The sequence below is a fragment of the Cyprinus carpio genome, chromosome A20 (assembly GCF_018340385.1).
Source record: "Cyprinus carpio isolate SPL01 chromosome A20, ASM1834038v1, whole genome shotgun sequence".
NCBI lineage: Eukaryota > Metazoa > Chordata > Actinopteri > Cypriniformes > Cyprinidae > Cyprinus > Cyprinus carpio.
Window position 1 is genome coordinate 20,500,743 of NC_056591.1, and position 27,355 is coordinate 20,528,097.

General features: G+C 36.7%; 1 protein-coding gene across 2 annotated transcripts; it reads right to left on the reverse strand.

Moving 5' to 3' along the window:
• Window positions 1–1,056: 1,056 nt before the first annotated feature.
• Window positions 1,057–27,046, reverse strand: LOC109084448 (inositol-trisphosphate 3-kinase B-like). 2 transcript variants are annotated; one of them, XM_042778061.1, is made up of 8 exons: window positions 26,762–27,046; window positions 23,499–24,747; window positions 8,674–8,773; window positions 8,258–8,471; window positions 6,765–6,969; window positions 4,439–4,540; window positions 2,620–2,691; window positions 1,057–2,032 (listed from the first exon to the last, which is right to left on the reverse strand). In XM_042778061.1, the coding sequence occupies exons 2-8, from the start codon at window positions 24,558–24,560 to the stop codon at window positions 1,814–1,816; spliced, it is 1,974 nt and encodes a 657-aa protein (XP_042633995.1). In that variant the 5' UTR covers window positions 24,561–24,747; window positions 26,762–27,046; the 3' UTR covers window positions 1,057–1,813. The 2 variants fall into 2 exon arrangements, with proteins under 2 accessions (XP_042633995.1, XP_042633996.1); XM_042778062.1 differs by lacking the exon at window positions 26,762–27,046 and adding an exon at window positions 25,756–26,220.
• Between the last annotated feature and the right edge of the window lie 309 nt (window positions 27,047–27,355).

The window sequence follows — 27,355 nt, forward strand, 5'->3', positions numbered from 1 at the left end:
TTTTAACCAAATAGACAAGGTCACCATAGTGACTCCAAGGTTAGTTGGAGCTGTGTGTTAAAAGAGAACTTGAAAAAAATACCAGAGATGAAAGATTAATAGTCTTCTTGAATGGGAGCCACTTCCTGAGAAAAACCTTGGCACTCAGTTGATTATTTTGGGCATAGGGCTGGGTAAAAATATAAATTTTCCAATTAATCATGATCTTCTTTAAACAGTTCAGATTTCATTTATTAAAATTGCACCACACTTCCCATCCTACAGATGGGACAGTGTTCTGAATAAATAAATAAATACAAACCAATAAAAAAAATAAATATATATATATAAAAAAAATTCAAATTAAAATAAAAGAATAGCACAACACACAAAAACTAAAATGATAACGGCACAGAGGAACAATAGCATTGGAATCTCTTTCAAAACTCGTTTTTCCAGCTAATGAATGATAAAAAACAATTGAGAGCCAATCAGAATCCATCATGCTCTAAAGAGCTCAAGCATTTAAAGCAGCAGACGGCAAACCTGCGGTGCACGCTTACAATAAACATATCGTTATAGTTATCGTTCTTGGTGTGACAGGCCTTTACTCCGATTTTACTCACTACAGATTCAACAGCAGGGACATGGCATGTCATAGTTACCAGTGTGTCATAGCTGAGAAAGTGAGTTTGCAGTCTGTTTTGAGAATGATGAAATAAAAATGACTTTGTATTATGAAATGATGTCGGGAAACGTCTTTATATTGAGTTGTTCTCACAGGGTTGCATGCAAGAATGTTTCCAGTGTAGTGAGATTCACAAAGAAATGGTTCTTGTGAGCCGCGAATCAGAATCTTTTACATGAATCTCAGTCTTATTAGTAAATCTTAGCAACTTAGCAAAAACACATAGTGGGACTGGTAGGACCAGATCTTACTTTTAGCAGGAGTGAGACAGAATCCTGTGGGAGTAAATTCAAAAATGAATCACAAACTTCTAGCTTGACTCCCAAAATGAATGACGCTAATGAGTCATTTCTTTCTAGCAAATCAAAAAACACGTGGCGCACCTAGTGTAGAGAGATTACTGAAACAAATGACTTGTTTTAATGAATAGCTCAAAAGATCATAATTAATTGGAAAATCTGTGTTGATACCCAGCCTTACTTAGGCACATAAATGGCGACTGAATTTAAGGAATGTCAAAATGAAGAACGTAAGTATAAAGCACAACATAAGACCATCCACCATATGGAATCATTTGTTCTACTATAGGCACTCAGTATAAATGATGTATTTTAACACTACTTACATTATCTTAACAGGGTAAAAAAAAAAAAACTAAAACAAGCGGATATTTTTAGAATCCTGCAAATATGAATATCTCAAACATCTAGAGGTCAATTTGATTGTTATAGTTTTTAAAACTGTGATTTTTGTTTCAATAAAAATGGTATCTGTGTAAAATTAAAAACTAAATATTAAAACGATCACATTGAGTAAAACAGAGCTGTAACTGCTTTACACATTTCCGTAACACTAGCATTTTGAAAAGAACGCACATTAAGAGAGTGTGGCTTTGAGATTCACCTGTCTGTTAAAGCGCTAGCTGCAAAAATCCTATTCACACATGTTCTGAACTAAAACACTGGCATTTACACTATATGTACAGCATCTACAAGTTTACAAACATACACACTCGTTTTACAGGCCATTGCAGTTGGCATTTTTGTTTTTACAGTTTTCTTTTTTGGCGAGACAGGGCGATCGGTTAGGATAGCTTTAGGGGAACCCAGCGAGGTCTTGAACTGTAGTGTAGAAGATGGAATCCTTTTACTCTAGTGGAGGTTTAGGAGCTAGCATATTAGAAATAATGTCTATGAGGTGGTCTAGGCCATAGAGGTAGCCGTCTTCTCTGTTACCCTCCACCCAGGTGGCACTGTGGCTCAGCTCCTGCCCCTCCGGCAATGGAGTAGTCTTCCCAAAGTCTATCATCCACACTTTTGCATGCTCCCGTTTGTCATGGACGAATAGTAGAGAACTGCCAATCACCTGAACACGAGAGATGGAAAAGTTACACACGCACGACACGGAAATGCGTCAAATGTCAGAGTCTGTTCCTTGCGTGACGCATCTTTACAAGACTTTAAATGGTTCATCACAAATACATGTGAAAACGTGACACAATAGACACAAATATCCTGTTTCCATTATATTCGTGCAGCAAACATATGCTCACTTATTAAACAGCTATAACTGTGCCCTGTTTTTCCACCATACAGTTTGTTTTTGTTATCTGTTAATGCGAATAAACAAGGCTTTGTGTTTGCATAGCCTGTTCTACCTCCTTGTATTAAAACAAAGTTCTGACACTGACGATATATTAAGTGTATCTAGCATATTTGTCTTTAAACCTCAAAAAAAGTGGTTGTGTAATGCTTTGCATACAACTAAGTTGCTATTCTGGCTTTCAGCATCCAGTGTAATCAGATAATTACTTCAGAGCTGGTCTTTGCATACTGTAGATGCTGTTGTGTATTATTATTTTTCCACATTTTCACATGCTCTTATCACATGGGTGGGTAAAGGGTGCATTTGTAATGTGTCTTAAGATGATAAACAAAAGAGTGATTGTTTACCTCGTGTGTTTTGAAAAACGGTGAAATTTCCAAAGTGTCCCTGATCTCTTTTAGTCGGTTCAGATAGGAATGCTGAGGGAAAAGAGACAAAGTGTAAGTGACCATAAAACTTTAATCAGAATAATATTGTCGCCATGTAATATTAAAAAAAAATGTATTGAGAAAATAAGACTTTTTTTTTTCATTAAATCTATTTATTGGTCAAAGAGGAGACGTCCCATTTTGGTGTCTGCATCAAATTAAATTTACAAAAATAATTTTATATATATATAATGTACATTAAATTCAAGTAAAGCATCTACTAAAAATTTTTTTTTAAAAAAAGTCAAAATATGGATGAAAATTAGTGGTTTGAAGGATATAGTGGCAAATATTGGTAAAGATTTAAAATTACTTAAAATTCTATTTTAAAATTAAATTTAAATTTTCTATTTAAAATTAAATTCTATTCAATTTCAAATTAATTTTTTGGTATATAAACTATTGTTACACTGAATGACATTTTTTGTTGGTATCTTTTGTAAATCATGGTAAAATAGTATTATAGTCATTATTTTTGTTAAATCCATATGAAACTTTTATTGTTTTGTATTTTATTGTATTGAAAATGTATTTTATAAAATATTGTATATATATATATATATATGAATAGGGGATATAAAGATATGTTTTATTCTTTTTTGAAGAGTCCAACTTATGGAAAGTTATTTAAAAATGCGTTAACACTTTACAGTAATGTTCTATATGTTAACATTAGTTAATTGCTAAAAATTAAATATTACATTCAGCATTTATTCATCTTGATTAATGTTAATTTCTACATGTTCTAATACATTTTTAATATTTAGAATTTTTAAACTAACATTATTTAAAGTGTGTAGCATGAGCAATATTTATTTATTAAAATGAAAATAGATTTATACATTCTAATAAAGTTGTTGTTCAAAAAATGTTTATATACATGCAATAAATGGAGAAAATAATTTTTTTTAAAGGTGAATTTTGGTGAATCACTTGTATATTTGAATACTAAACCAACATTTCAGTGTCACCCCTACATGAGTCATCACTTATTAGTGTGCTATCAGATCATACAGTACCATGCTCTGTTCTAATTTACACCACAATAATTACATTAAAGCATTTAAATCGGCGGTGGTTAATTATACATTCACTGTGGAAATAAAAGCAAGTTTATCTGTAAAATCAAAAGCACATTTATCAGATGAATCACAGAGCTTTTAAGGGAATCAGTATGCACATCAAGTTCCAGGACACACTGTGGACAAACACAGGGTTAAATAAATGCTCCATAAGAAGCCAAGGACAGGTTCTTTGGAACTGTTTGTCTGTAAGGCTGAACTTTAAGGAAACACCCCTGGTACAACATGGGAATCCGGCCATGAAATAAAATTTCTTTGTGCTAGGTGTAAACAGCTTTTTAATATTTAAACCGATTAAGATTATATTTACAGTACTTTGATGTCACAAGAATACACATGACAGTCATGTGTCAACTACAGCATTATGCAAAGCACTTTGTATTTGAATGTGTGTATTTCTCTGTAATATAATCAAGTTTGTGTGCAACTCGAAGAGTGGTTTTCCCTGCCAGTAGGTGAGCTTTCGCTGGTTTCAAAAAAATATAACCCTAAAGGGGCTGCACCACACAAAGGAAACCCTTAGTTTCACAAACCACCCTGGGGGTAACTGAGAGAGTTTAGCTCCACCTGTCACTCACTTCCCCTCCATGTGCCACAGGAGACTTAATAATTGGCAGAAGGCCCTAAAGCACATAAACACATGAGCACACGCTTACCAGGATGTTTTTGTTTCCTTTGACGAAGTCTTGGAAGGCCTCAGTCACTTGTTCTTGGGTCTTAGTCTTTTTAAAGTCCCTGTTAACTGTTCCATCCTCATTCTGTAGAAGGGAAAGGGAAGAAGAATTGATTGTGCTGGTCAAAAAAAGATCAGAAACATGAAACCAATGCCAGGTCTGCATCAGGGCACATGTTTGATACATTTGTGCCAACACAGACCAATTGTTGAAAAACTATTTCTAAGTCGTGAGGTTTTCATAAGTCATGTTTTCATATGAAAAAAAAGCATGTTATGGACACTATGGAAGCCTGTTTCTCCCACTGAATAAAAAATAAAGTTTTCTCGCAATTGCACGTTTGCATCTCGCAATTCTCAGAACTGCAAGATATAAACTTGCAATTCTAAAAAAAAAAAAGTCAGTCTTCTTCCTCAGAATTGGACTTTATCACTTTTAATTGCAAGATTATATCACACAATTTTGAGAAAAGAAGGGATATAAACTCACAATTCGGACTTTTTTCTTGCAACTGTGAGTTTGTATCGCACAATTCATTTTTTTCTCACAATTGGGAGTTTATATCCCGCAATTCTGACTTTACTCACAGCTGGGAGTTTATATTTCACAAGTGTGAGACAAAAAGGTCAGAATTATGAGAAAAAGTCACAATTACCTTTTTCATTTTTGATTCAGAGGCTTGCATAGGAAAAACTGCACAATCAGTTCTTAATAAGTAATAAAAAGAAGTATACTTTTTCATAAGCCCAAATGCTAAATTGTTCTGAATGGTTACCAGGACATTGTTATCCAGTTGCTAAGGTTGGAGTGATTTTCAGAGTGTTGCTATGTGGTCGCTAGGGTGTTCTGGGAGGTTTCTGAGACATTACAGTTGCAGTAATGCTGTTTTTAGGGTATTCTGGGTGGTTGCTTGGTGGTTACTAAGGTGTTTGGTGATAAGTCATTGCTAGGACATTACAATGTAGTTGCTAAGGTGTTCTGAATGGGATGCAGAGTGTCGCTGGGGTATCTTAGGTTGTTTATAGGGTGTTTGGGTGGTTGTGAAGTCTTGATTTATTATTTTGTATGAGTATAATAATACTATTTAAGTATTTGCTGAAATAAGTATGACCCGTAGTAATAGTGATGCTTGCCTTCCAAGGAACCATCTCCACGGAAACGTAATATTGTTGGACTGCTGGCAAATGAATGCGCTTCTAAGTTTAGACAATAGTCACAATAGGCATAGACATAATAAACAACAGGCAGCTAAGCCACAGACATAACAGAACTCTGCATATTATTCAGGGAAGACTTTATTTAGAGCCACCCAGGGCATCCCCCATCTGCGAAAAAAAGAGAAAGACAGGGAGAACCTGGTCTTTGTGCTAATGGAAATAGCAAAAGGGGAACCAATCTTTCCCTATTCATGCAAGACATCTACAGAGCTCTTGTTAACAAAGATGTTTTTTGGAAAATCATGACAGAGACCAAACATAAGCTTTCTAATCTCCTCTTCCGTATGTTAATGGAATTGTGGCTGCCTGGTTTGACTTAATTAGCTGAAGGTTTGTCGAGCTTCTCTGATGTCTTTTGGACATTTTCCATGAGGGTGTATTTACATTATTAGGGCTGTGTGCGGTAGGCCGGAATTACAGAACTGAAATCATGTTGTGAGAGCCGTGGCCTGTCACTGACTGATGTTGAGCACAAAGGATGTGCCACAAACAGGCTGTGTGTATGACAGGAACATTCAGACACAATCAACCTCTTGAAAATGGCCAACCCTGCCCCTTCACCTCAGTCTAAAATCTGGGATCTAATTAAAAGACACGTGGATTCAAGGCTGCCTTGATTCCCCAGATAAAAAAAGATCCCTTTCATCAACTCATGATTCAAGTTAAGCTCAAACAATAGCATTTGTTGTGGCATAATGTTTACTCTCACAAAAAAATAAATAATTTGTATTAAATATAAATCAAGGTTACAGTGAGGCACTTATAATGCCGGTGAATGGGGCCAATTTTTTAAAGATTTAAAAGCAGAAATGTGAAGCTTCTTTTAATTCTTATATTAATCCATGTGTAAAAGCTTGTCTATTATTTGAGCTGTACAGTTGTTTAAAGGGACAGTTCACCCAAAAATGAAACTTCTGTCATCAGGAATCATCAGGAAATCTCACAACTTTAATTCAACCTTTTAGTTGAAAATACAGTGAAGTTGAGAAATTCGGTTGAAGTAACACCATTCAGGATGTTGCAATTTCTTCTCATTTGTCTCCACAGGTTTCAAGAGAATTGTGAAAAAGTTTTATGATTGAATGTCTCACCTTGATGCCCTCGATCCGGAAGCCTAACGTGGCGGTGGAGCTTATGGTTTCCCTCCACTGCATGTAGCGTGGCTTAGTGACTGCTTTCTGTTCATGCTCCTGTGCCGTGGGCGCATCGGGGTCCACCTCGATCATCTTTTGGTACATGTCAGCTCTCAAGCTGGGCTTCTTCCTGGCTTTCGTTAGTTCTTCTTCCAAATATGTCCTGCAAGAGAGGGGAAAAATGACCCAATGGCTCAGTTTCTTTCACCTAACTTGTTGCATGTGTTGCATCATCAATCAAATTCTGTTGAAATTCGTAGTGCGCAATAAAATGCTGTTGATCTTATTAGCTAAAGGCATTATAACTAAATATTTATTCTCCTTTTATTATCCGACTTGAGTTTTCTTGGAAAACACTGCCGCAGAAACTGAAAAGTGCAATGAATGTGTGTGAATCTGAAAGCGTTGCATTGTTTTGTTTGGACAGGCTAGCAGAGGTTCTGTTAATATCCTGACCATCTGGTTATCTCTATATATGTCCATGGCTGCTGCTGTGATTCAGTCAGGTCCGCAACAGCAAACAGAGTAGTCTCAGAAACAACAGAGCAGTGAGAGAGGAGAAAAAAAGTGATGTGCGATGGCCGATGTGTAGCAAGTTCAGCTATGTTTCAGCAGATTAGAGGACACAGAGCCTCTGGGGAGGGACGTCCTCCTTCATGTTCTGTGGTGCTTGGAATGTATAACATCTGTACAAATAATGTGTCAATGGAACTATTCATTTTAAAATAACATACTAGATTTTCAGCAGTGGACATGCTGTTGTGTAAGTGTATGATAAGAAAAGATGATTCTTAGCAGGGATTCCGGTGTACTTTTATCTTCTATATCTTTTATTAGTGATTTATTGATTATTTTATTAGACACAAGAGAAAGAAACTGTTTTCAATTTAAACAGGATATAAGAATTTATAAAACATAACAGATTGAATTCTAAGCTTCAGTATTAATATTAGTATTTAAACTTATTTTATTTCAGTTAGTTGCCAAAGCATTTGCAACATTTCATATTTTCATTTAAGTTAGGTTTAGGTTAAGTTTTTCACGTAATATATATATATTTATGTCAGCCTTATTTCAGTTAATGGAAAAAAAGTGTATAGTTATAATTTTTATGGGTTTATTTCAAAGCTGAGCTTGAAGTTGAAGTTGAAACTCTAAAGTTACAAGGATATGCAGTCAGAAAGTGTTAATAAGTGGTTACTAAGTTGTATTCTGGGAGTGTTATGGGAGGTTTCTAGGGTGTTTGTCACAGTGGTGATCTGGGTTTGTAGAGTGTTGCTATATGGTTTTTGGGCTGTTCCGTGTCATTTCTTGGGTGTTTTAGGTGAGCTCTGGATTCTAAAAAGGGTGTTTTGGCTCTTTCTATGGTTTTCTGGGTGGTATACTGTTTAGATTTTTGTATACTAAAAGATCAGGTGAGGCAGTGTAGCATCACAATCTCAGCAACCAACCTGACGCCCATCTTGCAGTCCATGACACAGGGTAGGTCAAAGTCTGCCAGCAAGTCCTCCATCTGATTGTACCGCTCTCCATCCTTCTCTACATCTCCGTGGTAAGCAGGAACGTAGGGCTTTAGCACATCTCTCATTAGCCTATCAAGACATTGCTGCTCACACTCACAGTGTTTCTTCAGGATGCGACCATTGGCCCCTGCCTTGAAATTGCCTGTTTAGAGCAAAGACAAATGGCATAGCATTGCATTCTCAGCATTACAACAAGGAGTGCTATAGTGAGCATTAGCATAAACTTTCTACTATTGTTTTTTTTTTTTTAGATTCAAATCAATTCACAATACTCTGTGTTTTGAGTGTATTAACTGTCTATGATTCATGAAAAGTAGCATCTACACCACCCTTTTTAAGCCTACCTGCATGGCCAGCCAGCTGGATCCAGGGGTACTTCTTCTTGAAGGACATCACAAATGGTGACCAATGCACCATGTTCTTGATCTTCTTCCATGATTTATGCTGTTCAATGACAAAAAGTGAGCAAGATGAGTCCCCATTTAAATGCAAGTGCTACAACAGTGACAGCAGTCTATTTTAAACAGCAGTCAGCATTTTCAAATGTCAAAATATTATGCATTTTAGTTTTTATGACCTTGCATTATTTGAGTGTAGATGGTGTATTAATACTTAAAAAAAATCTTTTGTCATACAACAAGACGAACAATACTTAAACTTTGCCCCGCTATCAAAACATATATATATATATATATATATATATATATATATATATATATATATATATAGTATGATTTTTTATTATTATTAATACTTATTAATTTTATTAATATTATTTCAAATACATGCTGTGCTATTTACATGCTTTCTATTCATCAGTCCTGAAAAATCATGATTTTTTATACAGAAATATTAAGCAGCATGTGACAATGTGACACTGAAGATTGGAGTGATGATTGCTGAAAATCAGCGTTGCATCACTGGAATAAATTACATTTTAAAATACATTAAAATTGAAAACAGTTATTTTAAATTCTAATAATATTTTGCTTATTGTCCATGTTACTTTGAAAAAAAAAAAAACATGCCTGGAGGAAGATGAGTCATTACTTATATAATGAGATTTGGCAGGTGGGGTTCATTTTCCTACAAAAAAAAATAAAAAAATGGCCCGGCACACAATATACGGGAGAATAAACAAACAGGTCTTTTGCATGTATTTACATACGTTTGCAGGCGCTCCTACAGCAGTCAGTGCTGATATCATCGTTTACACAGACAGCATAGTAAAGCACTTTATGTGAAGGATTTATGTACAAACATACATCAAGATTCACTATAGCACATAAACCCTGCAAATGAATAGGGAATCTGGGCGTTTAAGCTTGTTTTCCTGTCAAGGTGAACCGTTTCACCTGGAACCGTCTCAGAATGTTCTTGCTCTATTTGGACATACTGACAGCATGCAGAAAACAGGCTGTTTTCCAGTTCAAGAGGAACTGCTCCGTTGAGCCATTACACTGTTATTCCACTTCACTAAATGTCCTTGAGTGAGATCACTTTAGCTCTCCATGTTGGCATGGTAAACACATTCTTTACTCTGCTCTCAGTGTTAGATGGGGGGTTTCCTAGGGTGACCAGGGAAGCCTCTCTCCCCCCCGAGCACAGATTGAGCCAGCTCTACCAGAAAGAGCAGTTCATCCCCGGACACACTATGACCACAAATCAGCCCCCTTCCAAACCTAAAGAACCTATCCGGCTGACAAACACAAGCCACAAAGAGCATTCAAAATCTGCTGAGAGACGCTTTGTCATACATTTCGATTAAACAATAATAACAGATCCAGCCATGTAAGTACCGAAGGTTATAAAACGCATTTAAGTTAGAATTAAATGGCACATATTTGACAGGGTGCTGTGCTTTTTTTTTCCTGAGTAGCTAATAGAATAATTTACAAAAATAAAATTCTGTTATTTATTCAACTTCTTGTGGTTTTAAACCTGTGTGACTTTTTTTTCTTTCGCAGAACACAGAACAGAACTTTTGAAGAATATCCTGCCATTTTTTTTATATAAAATGGGTGTTTAAAGCTTCAAAATGACAAACACTGCACTTTGAAGTTATCATAAAAGTCATCCATATGACTTGTGCATTATATTTTATATTTATTTATATTTATATTTTTAATTCATTGAAAAGATTTGACTAAATGAATGTTGAATGATATGTTCACTGACCGGATGTCACTTCTTCTCTCATGCAAAGGAGAGTTTTTTTTTTACCACCCATACAGGTTTGGGACGACTTATGGGTGAATAAATGACGGCAGGATTTTTGTTTTTGGATGAACTATTTCAGTAAGCTGGACATTACTCCCTGCAACATCTCTGCCGAAAAGGTCTGATTTAACTTAGTCTAGAAAGAGGCCCATAAAAGGTATGAACCATCATCTGAGAGCAGCATGAGTTTTATCTGTCACATGAAGGTTGTCCTGTTCTGCTCCAGTGGAGGAAAACAGTTCCTCTCGCCCTTTAGATGCAGTTAAAGAGGGGCTGGGAGCAGTGGTGTGTCTGTCAGGGCTGCTCTGTTTCCTGTGTCCCCTCCATGTCCCCTATCCTCCCTCTACTTTTTTGAATTTGTATTTGAAAAACATTTAAAATAATAATAATAATAATACAGATAACTCAAATGATACACTTACAAAACGAATTTAAAGCACTTATTTCAGCAGATTAGCTAAGATTACTTAAAGTGACGGAGAGGTCTGATCAGATAAATTAAACAAATACCTACAATATGCAGAGGTTCTTGTTAATATTCAAGCATTTGATATAAAAAAATATTGTCAGTGTGCTGTGGTTTGGACCACTCCAAAAAGCACTTCAGGATTGATAGGCAGGTAGTGTTTGCCAGATTAAGAACAGAAGACCACAGGATCCCACCTCCCGATGACTACACAAATTAAAGTTCAGTGGAAAGACAAAGTGGATCTGAGAGAGATTTTTATAGTGAGGGAAATGTTCAGGATGTGGGAAAACAAAATGAATGGAAAACTTGCAGGAAGAGATGGAAGTTGTAGACTCTTTCAGAGATCCACGGTCAGGACTGTTGCCCACTGTGTAAAACAACTGCTCTTTTTTATTTATTTTTTTCATTTTCTGCTCTGATTCTTGGGGAAAACATGCTTAAAAAGTGATAAACTGAACTAAGAGTACTGCACCCTTATTGGCAGCTGAAAGCATAATCAAATTAGGCAAAAATATTTAATAACTGAACACGCAAAAAGCGGGAATGCAATGTACAGTCCAACTACGGAGAAATTGAAGCAAACCAGAATCTATTACCTGTAAATCTTTGACCATCAGGATGATTGACTTGGCGAAAAAAATCAAAACAGGGGCGATGAAATTCCACATGTGCGTGATGAAAAATGACATGGTAAAAATCGGTAAGATCATGCGCTAGTGTACTGCATGCAATCACAATGTAAGCTGGAATTTGAGTGAAGGAAAGTGCAGGGCAATGTGAATTTCTCATTTGTTTCCATACAAAGCATTCAAAAGCACAATTGGCCCATGCAAATAAGCTGGTAGGCCAAGCTCAATGTGCAGACACCACAGTAAAACTCTATGGCATGCCTGCGAGGGCCACGAGCAATGCAAATGTTCAGTGTTCTTCAAACTCACCTGTAATTCTGAAAATTGGAAATAGCAAAACAAACAGCTTATATAACACCTGTTCATGATTTTGGTCCAAAGATTAAATCTGAAACCCTCAAAGTCACATCTGCTCTGTTAAAAAATAGCACTTAATATAGTAAAGTTGCCGCCTTTATTTTTAAATAAATGTTTTGAGTAAAATTAACTTGATGCAGTAACTACTTCTTCTCTTTGTCTGTGTGACTAAATGTGTTTCGTGCGTAGGTGTCTGCAGTCTGTTAGTCAAGAGGATCAGCCATCTAAATGTTTAAATATCTAAAGGACAGTCTCACCAGTGTTTTCAGACTGAGATGAGGTCAGCACCTTGTTTTGACATCACCAAGGTGATTTGTGAGAAACTGACTTCCTTTTCCCGAAACCTGATGATGAATGAAATATTTCTATGACTGTTGCAGACCGAAGATGAGAAAGATTTTCAAAGTTCTTCTTTCATTGTGTTAATACGGGAAACAACAGAAATCTATTCATAATTTAAAAAGGAATAGTTTGCCCAAACCGGGATTATTAACTAAGACCATAAAATTATATAGACAAAAAAACAACAACGACAACTAATAAAATTACTAAAAACATACAACAAAATTACTAAAACATAAACTAAAATGAAAACAGGAAAATAAAAATAAAAACCAGTTCAAAATATTCATAAAAGTCAATAAAAATAAAAATCAATAAGCATTCTGTCATCATTTAAAAACAAACAAACAAAAAAAAAACTTTTTTTAAATACTAAATTCTCTTTCTGTGTTACACAGAACAAATAACAGTCTTCAGGTTTGGGACGGTGAGTAAATTATGACAGAATTTGTATTTTTTTGGTGAACTATTCCTTTGAGTGTTCATATAATATAAGTTTAAGTATCAAAACTCATAACTCATTTCATAACTTGAAAATTTCATCAATCATTATGTATCATTTTACTGCTAAGAGGTAAATTTTTTTGAATTAATTAATTATGCTAAAGTTCTATGCAAAATATAAAAACATTGACGGTAAACAAGCCTTCCTAGCAGAGAAGCTTCCATTCAGATTAGTCAGGGTCCCATATTTGCATGCAGAAACACATTTGCATGACTTGGTTTGTGGTTGGAGAAATACTTAAAAGGTTAGTTCACCCCAAAAATGAAAATTCTGTCATTTTTGGTTCCCCTTCGGTCACCTTTTTCCATGCAGTTACAATAAATGAGGACCGGAACTTTCAAGCATCAAAAGGATGCAGAAGCACAGCAAGCACATTGAAAGTATTATAAATACGGTCCATATGACGTGTGTTACATACATTCTATTCCTTTTTGAGTCGTGATAGCAGTTGCTTTTAATCTCTGAATCATCAGAACTGAATCAGTCTGATTCCTGAATGAAATTTTCAGACTAGTTTTGTGAACCATATAAACTGATTCATTGAAATGATCCAATTCAAAAGAATGAATCATTCATAAATTTGACATTACTACTACATCACATAAATTCTTATGAGTGCAGAGAACGAGATGCACTGATTTTCTGTGAATAGTTATTTAAATTTCACACAAACAATACTATCATATAGTTTTAAAAGATTTGGAATATATTGCACTTCTTTTACGATACATTTACGCTGCTTTTGCAGTGTTTTGAAGTATAATATCTCCCCATTCTTTGTATTTCCATAAAAAAACATTTACATTTACTGTACAAATTTCCTTTTCTATTCCAGAGAAGAAAGAAAGTCATCCAATTTGGGGATGACATGAGGGTGAGTAAATGATGACATAAACTAGGCCTACAATTTTCTGGGTCAACTGTTCTGTTGTTGTTCCAATAAGAACATTCAAATCCAGTCCAGTTTGTGAAACAGATGTGAAATTAATGACACGATGAGAGAGGTTAAATATTACTTTCTTTAGAGCATTACTCATTATATGTGTTTCAAATGGAAAGTATTTAAGTGAACAAATGCTTTTCCACAGTACTGTGATTGCAATCTATATCAATTATCCCAGTTCCACAAGTAAATTGCAACTGTTTTGCAAATGCAGCTCTATTTTATATTACATTCTAAATGTACTGCAGATCATTTCCTGGATTGGCTTTGCTGATTTAATCATAAGCATGCAAGTTAAAACCCTGGATATTTAAAACATAAGATGAACAAAAAGCTCTTTCAATTTTGTATGGTGAGAAATGACATCTTTAATAGTATTTGATGGCACACACAACAGGGTCAAAAGGAGAACTAAAGGTGAGCAACCTCCCCTCTTATGATAAGTGCAACATCATCTCAAAACCACAAAAGTTTCCGACAGCAATGCACCCTGGCAAACACCAGACACCTATGAGTTTGAATAGATGTTTGCATGCAGTGCCAGAAGACTAAGACTATCAAGTGGTGCTTATTTTGCTGAAGACCACAGAGTGTTACTCTGTAAACATCAGCCCGCAGTAACAATCAAAGCAAAGCCTCCGTAGAAAGAAGACGTAATCCTGCGTGAGTCACACAAAATAGTCTAATAACAAGATGCTGACAGTCTTGGCTTTGAGCTGCCATCCTTTTGGAATGCCAGAAAAATAAACTGTCCCGTAAAGGACGTAAATGCAACCGCATCTCTCCATTACTCATTTAGGCCCCCTTCCCTTCTTAAACTCCTCTCTCTTTGCTATTTTATAAAGTAACTATCAATAGCTCAGGGTTTTGTTAAATTGGGGAGCGGAAGCGGCAGCGCCTTATCACAAGGGGAGCACTCCGTGGCGCTGGGTCATGCCATTGTTCTGATAAGGGCAGTGTGAGCTATATCCAGCACAAGGAAAGGGATGCCGCTCTTAACAGCGTCTCCTTGACCTCACGGGTGTTGTTAAAGTTTCCACTGAGCACTGAGGGAGGAAGTGGCTTTTAACCCCTTGAGAGGAACCACTCTTGTGAGACAGGAAAGTGCAGAGGGCTCTTAGACAGTATTTTCCACATCTGCAAGCAATACTCAGCAACATGACCAAAGACTGGGTGTTATTTTCTGGAGGCTAGACAGCCACCATAAGCCCCTCAAGAACCAAAATGCTCCCGCAGTCGGTGCAGCCAGCCTTACCACCAACACTGATACGTTTTCACTAGTAAAAGACCAAAACAAAGCAAATTATCAATGAGTTATCGAAGACCCAAAGCTGTGACCTTTGTTCTGTTTTGTAAAATGGATCAAAAATAAAAAAAACTTTCATTTCAGTTACATAATAATAAGGCTTAAATGAAAAACTGTCATTTAATTATATATATATATAAGTAACTCTGAATATATTTAGAGGTCTAATTATTTAAATGTAAATCAGAATATATAGTTTTAAGTCTGAATATACAGATACAAATCTGTATATAATGCAAATTAATTAAGTACAGTTACATTGCATATTGTATTATTTCATTTTTTATTTTAAATACTTAATTAAAAAAATATCAGAGAAGTGTGGATCAGGATACAAATAGTATTGTGGCCTGAGCCTGACAAAGACATGAGGTCAGGACTGGTTGTTTTGCTTTAGGCTAGAAAGATGATCTTCAAGTGTGTATTTGTACATATTGTTCATTCTTTTTGAGGAAATGGCACTTTAAATGATATGATAAAATGATATGATATGCTCAAGCATAGTGCTTTCTTACAGGAAAAGGTAAGGCATTTCAGATCAGCATCTGTATCTTGAAAATCCTGAGGTACAAGTTTCCATTGGCAAGTCAGGTACATGTCTAAATTGCATCAGACCATATCTGTTCAGAAAAAAAAAACGTGCATGAAATAAAGAGCCAAGAAATTAGGTTCAGATAGACTCTTTAATACTTTTAGAGGATATACAGTAGGAGGATATACAGCTCAACACATGTCAGGAATCAAGAGAGTATTATTTAGCATGAATTCCCCTTTTGACAGTTAAGAGCTACATTGTCACGTTTCTTGACACTCCTGCCCTTTTCAAGCATGTCATAGCTGTTCCTGCTTGTCCTGAAACCGGTCTTTTCCCATCAGTGACAGGAAAGCTCTTTCACAGAAGCAAGACCTCCCATTAAACTGCCGTTTTACTGCACCTTAATGTGGACAAAGGAGTAAAGCTGCTATAAGACGCTAAGCAGAAAGCTGTATCACTTGCTCCTTATGGGATTTGTTGAAATAAAATACACCCTCTTCACATATTTCCTAGTTTGAAGATGACGTACTGTATAATGGAGTTTTGAAGGGGTAGGTCTGCTCTGTGTACGGGATAATGTACACAACATAATAGCTCTGCTTCAGAACATAGTGAGCTGTCTACTGCCTACATAGGGAACTGCTTACATAGACAGCATTCTAACTGTCATCGAACCTCACATGTGACCAATTTGAAACACTTCAAATGCAGCAACTACACAAACAGCAATACAAGAGACTCGACACGTTAGAAGGTTGCTAAGCTGATGCTATGATTCTCCAGTAAGCATAAAAGCACAAATATATTGATTAAAACAATTAATGTTTAAACACACTGCATTTTTTTACCTTTACTTATATAGCGCTTCATACAATACAGATTGTCAAAGAAACTTTACAGTGTTAAACAGGAAAATAGTCTGTCAATAATGCAAACAAAATTCAATTCTGCTCTTTTAATATAATATACAATCTATATTTTATTATACAATGTTATATTTTTTACATAATACATTATTATTTTTATATTTTTTATTAAATTATATGTTTATGTACAGTATTATAAACATTTCTCTCGCAACCTGAATTAATTTTTCAGGACATTTGTTGACTTCACTAATGCATGTAATACCTTAAAATATGGCTAAAACAAGGTGTCTTATATATTAATTTTGTTCATTTCTCAAATTGATTAGGTTCATTGAACATTGTAACTTTAAAGTGAGAATTGGTCCCTATACTAAAGTGTTTTTTCTTTCTTTCTTTCTTTCTTTCTTCATCACTTTACATCATAAATCAAATAATATTTTATTTTTTTGCAAACTTTAATTTAGCCTGACTCTATTCAGTTATACTGGAACTAAATCTCTCTCTCTCTCTCTATATATATATATATACATACATATATATATGGACACTGAAAATTATGCATGCAATGTTGCCTTAAATATAGATATCTTAGCATAATTAAGTTTCATGCTGTTTTAGGCAGCTCACGTGGTTTTGAATCAGAGCAAATGCATACTGACTGTACATTATTTTGTGAATTATACAACAGCATGAAATATTGACTTGATTCAAGGTTATTTTATTAAGAAAAAAATAACATAAAATCAGTTCCCTGAATCAGTGGCCAGTTATACAGTTTAGTGGTGCAAAATTCCATGACTGACCAATCTGAATCAGGTATTCCAGCAGCAAGCTATGTTATAAGGACAGGAATGCAGGCCGTGGGTTACACCTGTACATCAAAGTCACCACTACAAGAGAGTGTAGCGATGTGCAGGGGGCATCAAAGAAGTAGCTCACTGCTCATTTCCAGAAGTAAACCATGACACTCATCTGTTTCTCAGAAAGACAGTCACAATAACATTCCTTATCACAGCCAGCTGTGCTAAGAATGGCTCATGTCATTCTGTGGCTCTTCTTCTTTTTGCAGAATTAGTAGGGGTAAATGGAAGAACATGCAAAACTAAAAAAAAAAAAAGAAAACTAACTACAAATTTTTTAAAAAAAAAAGCTAGAGCTCTTTCCTCCCATTTTAAGTGTAAACAACCACACACTAGTAGTATTAGGGTGGTTTCCCCTTTTGAAGTGTTCTACGATGCGTACAAGTGAAGCCTGTTGTTAAAAAAGTGGCCGGCACAACTAAAAAAGGGGCCGGTGCACTTCCTGTCTGTTGCATATGAAACGGCTCCCTCCAGCAGCACTGCTGCAGCAAAGAACCCCAGCTGTTTGAACCAGGCATGCCTTGACGTCAGCTGGTCGCCAGGCAACCGTCAACCACAGGGGTGTTACATTTTCCATTGCTCGTAGCCTTCAGATCCTCCAGTGTATCATGCTAGAGCACTTGTATGCTCACAGTTGGGGTGACAGAATCAACCTCACACAAAAACTGTTTGTGCTGGGTTGGCTCGCACGCCGCTGCAGGAGTGTAAGAGTTCGGAGCAAAGCTATGCTAAGACTGAACAAATACAAAGGGCTTGTTTTGTAAGTCTATATCTGGTTGCTGGACATTTATACTTTATTTGAACAATGCACACTTTTAGTACATTTAGTTTTTGGCTTAAAAAGCCTTTTCGATTTTCTGGCTCAACCATTGGTGTAAGTTTGGGGCAGGATTACCTGTTAGCTAGATTAATGGATGATGGGGGCGGGATGAAAGTATTTGCTAAACATATTTTAAACTATTACTGTTTTTTGCAGTCCGTTTGGTGCCACAAGTAGATTTTAAAATAAATTACAGGTAGTCATGTGTAAATTACAACTATAATATGAAGCCAACCTGTTTACTTTTTAGTGCACATTCCCACTCTTGTAGTAAATGATTTGTTTAGGTTTATTTATTTAGGTTGTTTATTTGGAGAAATTTTGCATTACATCACTTGCTCACCAATGGATCCTCTGTAATGAATGGGTGCCGTCAGAATGAGATTTCAAACAGCTGATAGTAATCCAAACAAACTGTGTGTTTGTTCTCCTCTCACATCAAAATCCACCAATATACAGTATTTGTTTAGATTTTTTGGGGATTGTTTTCACCTGTAAATGGTTTTTGATCTGTGTATATTTCTCTCCTGATTTAGATGACTTTTTCACTGGAGAAAGCTATGTTATGGATAGAGGACTCATACAGTATTTTATCTGGAAGCAATATTTTGAATTAAAAACGTGTTGATGGTTTTGTATCTTACAGACATGCAGCTTTTTTTTACTTCACTAGACATTTATTGATGGACTGGAATTATGTGGATTACTTGTGGATTATTCTGATGTTTTTATAAGCAGTTTGGACTCTCATTCTGAAAGCTCCCATTCACTGCAAAGACACATTTGTACTGGCTCCCTTTTAGTTTATAACACTTAATTTTTTACTATCCAATCAATTCATGATCTCTAAAGTGGTGACTTATTTGGTATAATTAAATAATTTCATGCTGTCCATGATATTGCTTTAAGAATGACAACATTAGCCAACAATAAACAGCCTGTGAGTGTGTTCAATTTTTACATGAACGTGTGCCACACACACTATCTCTAGAAAGCTGTCCGCCCACTTGCTGTAGCCTGCAGCCTACAGCGATCCACAGGCCTAGACAAGTTTCATCATACCTTATTCAAATTCTCTCATAAACTTTCAAACCTGTTGGGCTTATATTAAAGTTAAAACAACCATTAACATGTCAGAGCTTATTAAACTGCCAATCATTTTAATGTAATGTAACATCATTTCAATATTACAATATTGAATAATACAATACAGTCAACATGTTTTATTTTTATTTTTATATTATATTGTGTAGGGGGAATGATTGATGTAAACTTATTTTTCCTTTAAGAATTAATTAATCAAATTTATTTTGCTACCCAAATCATATGATTATATGATTAGTTGCATTTTATATTATTTTATTATTATTATATTTTATATATTATATTGTCTGGGGAGTTAGGTTTTTGTATTATATTGTGTGGGGTGAAAGAATGTTAATAGAAGTTCATTATTCCTATTTATTTTGATATCCTAACTACACGATTATATGGTTAGTTATTTCCATTTAACATTGTTTTTTCAGCTTCTGTTTCCATTAGAACAGACCTGCAACATACCAGATATGAACCACTGATTGTAACACATTTTTTTCTGAATCATGCAATAAAATGCAGCTTGGCACTGTGGTAAATAAACAAAAAGTGAAAAAGACTTGCAATATAAATGCTCACAGCTTTGCTCACAGCAGGCTTGGTTAGGCTACACTTGCTGTTGGTTTGCTAGAGCAAGTAACCACAAGCCTCTGTGCAGAGACAGATAAACACACAGACGAGGGATCTTCCCTCATCTGATTGACACAGGAAAAGGAGACACCAGATCAGGAGAGTTACTGAGCATGCATAAAAGTGAACCGCACCTCTGACTTACACTGGGACAGTGTTATCTTGCATATCTGATCATCTTTATTAAAAGAACTTGCCACATTAACAACAACAGTGCATTGCAAGCGTGTCAAAGCAGCAGGAAGAACATTTTTAAAGATACACAACGATAATTATTCTTAAAAGTGGAGCAAAGCAGAGCAAATGGTGCATTTTTACACACTTAACAACCAGTCCAGGTGCATTCCCTAAACACATCCTGGCGACACACCTTTAAATTGGTCGAAAGGAGGAAGTGCAGGGAAAACTTCATCTTGAGAAACTCATCTGTGGTATAGTTTCACTTTCTGTGCTATTAGAAAACATTTGGAGATCCAAAAAAAAAAATGTATGAGTTTGCAGTCTCAGTGAAGTGAAATGTACAACAGCTGTCAAAGGAACCGAGCTTGAGGGATCCCCTCTGCTGAGCACTTGGGACGTAATTAGCAGTACTAAACCACAACACACCGCCATTAGCACTTAAAAGGCAAGCCCACTGGAAACTTTTCTGGGTCACATGTTTGACCGAAAGCACTGATAACAAGTTTGTGGTTTTTATCACCATTACATTTTCCGAAGGGCTGGTGCTGCTCACAAAACAGAAGCCATGCTGCAAGTGTTTGTAGAGTAAAATTAACACAGATATGTTTATTGCTCATGAATGTTACCCCAGACCATGTTACTGCGTATGGTGAGAGGCTAAGCAGAACCACGAAATGTGAGATTAACCTGTTTTGGAAGAAAGAATAAGATCATTGAAAGCATCTGTTTAATAATTTTTAGTTGAAAAGCATCCTTGTGATACTCTTGTGATCCCTCAGAGCCTGGAAGCAACCAAGTGAATAAAAACCGAAATGACCATAGAATATTTACACAGTGTGAGCCAAAGGGCTGTCCTACAAGGCTAGCTTAAGAAAAGAAAGCCAAGCCACAGATATTTCTTGTATATTATATATATATATATATATATATAAGCAAAAGAATATATATTTATATATAGAATACATCTGTGTGTGGCCATAATCTAGGGATGTGCAGAACTACTTATTTTATTATATTTACTGACTTTTTGCCTTTATTACAAAGGTCAATTTAGAAGCAACTGGAAAGTAAAAGGAGAGATATAGAGGGAGAACAGTACTAGGATATGACCTTGGACTGACTTGAACCCGAGTCCCTTTGTCACGGCACAGCCGACTAATCCTTTGTAAGGAAACCCACTTGTATTATTATCTTTATTATCCTGGTTTCAAGTTCAACTGTCACCATTGAGACACATTTCACATACAGCGTTGTTGTGTACAGCTACATAAGGCAAAACAGAATAGAATTAAGTGCAATGTTCTCAAGACTTGTTTTTTTTTTTTTTTTTAAATAAAACAATTTTTAAGCTTACAGACTGTCATAAAAATGCAAAATTGCCCTTGTGGGCAGCACTTCGTCATATAGCACATATGGTCTTGTTCCCACCATGCAAATTAAAGCAGCCATACCACTAAAATGTCAAAACCAACAAACAAAAAACTAGAATTCATTTTAGCCGCATTGTTGACATGCTAATCGACTAGTCACTTTTGAGAAAGCTAATCAAAATAAAGTTTTCACAAATACTTGTCATTCACCTTTTTTAATTAAAGGTCATTAACAAGTGTAGTATATTATTCAGACCAGTAAAGTGAGCATTAGAAAACTCACTGTTATTGACTGTTCCCTGAATCCCAACAACATGCAGCTCTAATAGTAACATTACGTTCTGCCCTCCAAAACCAAAGCCATTCCATTGTAAAAGCACATGTCCGGGAAAAGCAAAGATTCCATCGCAGAAGTTCAAGGCTATCAAGTAATCTCATCCTTGTGATCACTTGAATAGTTAAACAATCTTTTCATAGTGCTATCATTCCTCCAGATGGTACAATAGGATGTTTGCTCTTCTCCACTGTGTTTATAAGGAATAGACGTCACATTAAGGGACCTGCGGCGTAGAGCCTGTGTGGCAAGCAGAGCCACATTATTCTACAACTTAGTGTGAGGCTGGAGGACTGTGTGACATCCATGTCTAAACAATGAGCTTCTCTGTAACAGCATATTAGCTGCAGGGTCTCTTGATGCATCTGCAAGTGTGACATGCCTAAATAGGCAGGCCCACACATTCTTACCAGGGCAAACATGTCGCAGAGACAAGCGCCACCCCATAGAATGTGCGTCACACATGTCACTTGCGCAGGATATGATTGTATATGCTTGAGGTATGAGATGAATTCTTTATAGTTACTAATGCTGTTGACTATGAGGTCCCCATGTTTCATTTACTTATAATGAATGTTTTTGTTTGAAAAGCTAATAAAACACACAACATACAACTAAAGTGTTTATTTCCATGTAACCACTTCATGACAAATCATGAATAAAAATTAGAGTATGAATGAACCCATGGAAAAGTTGCTGTCGCTAACTTTATACACAGCTATTTGTTCCTCGCTCTGCTTTTGTACTTTGTTTAAAAGGCGGCCAACTAAAGTCAGAGAAAAAAGTCCATCTGACAGCAGGACACAGAAGTACCTTTGTATGTGAGAATGTCAACAGTTACTCAGGGTGAATACAGACGAGCCCTGAGCTGAAGAGTGTAAGGACAGTGTGAATGCAATGGAGGAAGTCGAGAATACATAACTTGTGGGACTGACTGGTACGTGTATAAGCACTTCTAAGATAAAACCTACACCCCTGAAAGTAGTTCTGCCAAACAGAGAAACTGTAGACATCTAAAAAGCATTTGTGTTTGATAGCAACAACATCACATTTCGTAAGCATTCCTGTAGCTCAAACAGTGAAGCAAGGTTCTGCCAACACCCAGGTCATGGGTTCAATTCCCAGGAAATGGGTGAGCTGATCAAGCGTATACCTTGGCTGTAATGTAAGTCACTTTCGATTACTGTGTCTGTTAAATTCATAAATGTAAGCTACATTTGCTGCAAACCCATCAAACCTTACAGAATCAGGGATTGAATTAAAAGAAGGACAGGTTGTCGGAGTTGTGGCACAGAAGGTAAGGCGTTGCAACAGACATATGTGATCATGACGATCCTGGTTCAAGTCCCAGTCCTATCTGGCTTCCTGTACACTCCCAGGCAAAAATTTACAAAAATTGTACCTTGGGGAAGTACCCTTAAAAGGACCACTTTTACCTTATTTCCTCCTTTAAAGGAGCATATTAGCACTTTTAGGGTACTTATTACTACTCTAAGGTACTAAGATGCACCTTTAAGGGGTAAATAGAATACAAAGTTGTCCCTTAAGAGTACTGTCCCTATGACAAGCTGTTGTACCATTAAAGGTGCAATATTTGCACATTTCTTTTCTGACAATGTATTTTCCTGTCAATTATCCACTGTCCTGTCTACAAAAGCCAACAAATTAAGTACAAAAGAGAACAGAGTGTAACAGGTGGTCTTACCGCTTTCTGTTGTGTCTGCAGGAAGGCTGGGGACCGCTCTGTGTCGCTGGAAATGTCATCCTCTGATTCCTCCCAGGAAGAGGAGAATCCCGTTGATGAGGCAGAAGAAGAGGAGAGCTTCCTCATGGCTCTGTAAGGTTGAGGACTAACCTGGGGCTCCTTGCCCTCCCCACTGACCTCCATGCCGTGATCCGTAATAATGACAGCGGGGATGGAGCCCACCTCAGGACTGACCCCGTCGGGCTCTGCCTGGGTTTCTTTTGGCTCAACTCCCACCTTTGTCAAACATGTCTCAGTCCAAGATGCTGAGCACTTATTGGTCTCTGATGAAGTCCTTGAGTGATTGCAAGTAGGGCTGTCAGCATTGCTCTTAGTTCCTGCTGATGTGCTCTCAAGTGGGCCGCCCTCTTCTGTATTTGGGTCAGCCCCGTCCTTCTCTTCACCGCTGACCTGCAGCCCCTCCTCCATGCCGGAGAAGCGCTTTCCATTTTGCAGTTCTTTGGGGATCCCTGTTGAGTGATCCTTGTACTGCGTCACAAGTGTTTCCTCTTGGTTTAAGGAGAGATTGGCAAGTTGGACAGGAACAGAATTCAGGGGATTTTTCCGAGAAATCCGTGGGCTTCTTTGAGCTTCTCGGCTGTGAGCCAGAGCCGATATTTGGCCCTCAAACAGGTCCACCTTCTTGTTCACCTCCACGTTCTGCAGTTCCTTGTGGTGCTCAAGTTGATGAGTGGCACGCCGTTCTTCGTTCTCCTGTTCGTCCTCCAGGCCGGACCTGCTTAGTCTTCGTATACGACTTCCCACATGCACGCCCAGCGATTCTGGCCGTCGACATGGTGAATGTGCCCTTTGGCAACTGGAACCAGTACCTGTTGGGAAGACGAAAGATTTTCTTGCTGACCCAGGGCTCAGGCTGCTGGGGCTATAGGGACCTCCGCTGCCCCCCAGCACCGGGCTAAATGTAGGCACTGGGAGCACAGGCCTTCCTGTCCGAGGGCTGCTATTATTGGTCAGGTTGTTGGGGTTCATCATTATCAGGCTGTTCAGAGCACAAGCTGCCATAGTGGCAGACTGACTCTGTCCGTTTTTGCTCCCATTTAGGTCTACTCATCCAAAGTCCATTGGCCTTTTGAGCCAACCATTGTTAATAGGAACCAAGGTAAGCTGACACGTAGAATAAATTACAATCCCAGACTCCTTTCCTCATTCACATATTATATCCACTATTGGTTTATCCTTTAGCAGAGTGCTGAAACAAAGCACAAGAGATGGTTTAATGGTTTTGTGCAAAACACTGAATGTGATGGCTATGATAACAAGACGTTATCGTGAGGGCATTTCAGAAGGCAAAAGTGCCTTTTTGTGGTCACTGTCGTCATATTCATTTGCCTTAAACACTTCTACTGAAATACAAACAATAGATTTGTCTCATGTAAACGCCTTCTGCTGATCACCAAAGATTTTTATAATTGTGTTGGTTTTGATTGCTATCAAGATATTTCCATTGGCTTCTGTAGTGAGACACTGCAAGTTTTGCTTGTCCTTCTGACTAATACTCACTCATTTATTTTTCTGAATAATCTTTACAAAATCACACTGCTTATTCACTCAGGGGAGTCTAGATAATATGAACCCACAGTTTAAAGTGCGTCAGACAAAATACCTTTTTCCATTTGCAGAACCATACACAGAGCTGATCAGATATAACCTTTCAACATAACATAACCTTTTATGTCTTCGCCTGGAAAAGAGAATGACTGGGGGTGTAATACAATACAACTTCATACAAAATTAATAAATAATACATTCCAAATACCATAATGCTTATACCACATTTAATTTGTCTTGCCAGTCTGTAAACGAAAAGATAATGATGTACATTAATTCTCACATACCAAAAAAAGTGCCTGTGTCTTTTTACTAACTGATGTTTGTGAGACCTCAACCCTGCTAATGTTAAGCAAAAAAGTCAGTGAGGTATCTATTAGCCACTTCCATTTATAGCAAAAGCTACGACATGGGAAAAAGTTTAGTCTAACTGGTGCATTGAAATTTGATTAACTCAAAGGCTGCGGCAAATGATTTCATAATGAACCAGAGCAATTTCCTGCAAGTTTTCCAAGTGGTACTTATTATTTTTGTAGTTGAGGCAAATGATCCGAGGATCAACCCAAAGAAAGCAGCAAAATATATCTGTATAGAAACTGTTTAGTTGCAAATATATAATTTTTTCTAAACATTCTGTCAGGATGCTCACCTTCCAGCAACCATATGTGAATTAAAACATCCACCTCTTTAAGATGAATTCGGTTGTTCGAATTAAATAGCGATGCCTTTCGTAGAGTCAAGATAAACATCACATGCTTTGACTAAGAAGTCAGGTGGGACGAACACATTGTGCCCTGCATTTTAACTCGAGGGGGAGAGGTCAAAGTTGGAACACACCTCCTCTCTCTTAACCCAACCACCACCCTTTTAAGTGATTTTAACGGTCCATTATTGCTCTGACAATTCAAATGCATCTTGAGGCATCCCACGTCACTGGTGTACCACACTGTTTGTGTTTCACAGCAAGTGTGATGTCTAAAAGCCGTTCATCATCACAGAGGATCATAAAGCAGCAGAGGGCTAATATGAACTTATATGAAACAAATAAATGACTCTCGTAAGGCTTTAAAGCATCTCAACAAAAGTCCTTCACTGAGCTGCAAACTCTTTGGCATTCACTGAATTTGAATGAGCTGAAAAACACGTGCTGACTCTCTTGTGAACTCAGTAGAAGCATTTTCCACATTCTTATTCCAAGAAAAATGATTTTCCATTGAGACTATTATGTATAAGAAATGCATAAATAATAAGAACATAAATGGATAGTTTTTTTTTTTCAGGGATCCTAATGTAACTTTATCACAGTTCTTGCAGTGGTAGAACACATTCATATACATTCACACCTAACACTTAGTGAATATTAGGCAGTTTTTCTGTAGTTTCATAGTATTTTAATCAGTTTTCAGAACAGCGGTGCATAAAACATACACTTTCTATTGTCATCACTACTTAAGATGTCTCAACAACCCCTTAATATTACACCCAGAACAGAAAACTTTTGCATTATTACAGTGCCATAAACTAAACAGATCTCTGCCTCTCTCTTAATACACTTCGCTAAGTCAGATAGAGTCTGACTGTTTTAGGTCTCCTTCATACAGATGTTTCTAAAAAGTGAACTTTTACATCATGTCACACTAAAGTCGGATGCTTACCAACAAGTCTCCCTGTTGCAGACGCTGTTGTTTAAATTGTCGCTGAGGCGCGGATTCGTGAATTAGAGACCCGTAGCAGAATAAAAACTTGAGCTGCTCCGCTGCTGTTACATTCCAAGAGTTCTTTCGCCAATTTAAAGCAATGGAACTGTGTTACTGTGTATCACGAGCTGTTCACCTCGAGCCGTATGTTTGTTTAATGTACAAAAGGCAGGAAGGAAGTTAAAATGACAGTGAGTCTGAATTCAACGGAACAGGCAGAGCCTCCCTGAGCTCTTTCGCACACTGAGCACAAGGGGAAGAACGAGGCTTGATGTCTTAAACTTCAGCTCAGAGGAGAAGAGCTCCGTTTGATATTTTATTTTATTAACTAGACTGCTGAATATATATATATATATATATATATATATATATATATATATATATATATATATATATATATATATATATATATATATATATATTACAGAGAAACATATATAATGCAAATAGCAATTGAATTAATATCTAGTTAGTGTAGTATAATTACATTCCTGTATTTTTATGTATTTTTATATTTTATTAATATTTATACGTCTATATATATATATATAT

Bases quoted from the DNA above. Each gene is read 5' to 3' on its own strand.
- LOC109084448 (XM_042778061.1), bottom strand. From the start codon at position 24,560: ATGGCAGCTTGTGCTCTGAACAGCCTGATAATGATGAACCCCAACAAC. The intron at 8,774-23,498 runs GTAAGACCACCT...GTCATTGAACAG, and splicing joins TGCAGACACAACAGAAAGCG to CATAAATCATGGAAGAAGAT. The intron at 2,033-2,619 runs GTAAACAATCAC...TCTCGTGTTCAG, and splicing joins CGTTTTTCAAAACACACGAG to GTGATTGGCAGTTCTCTACT.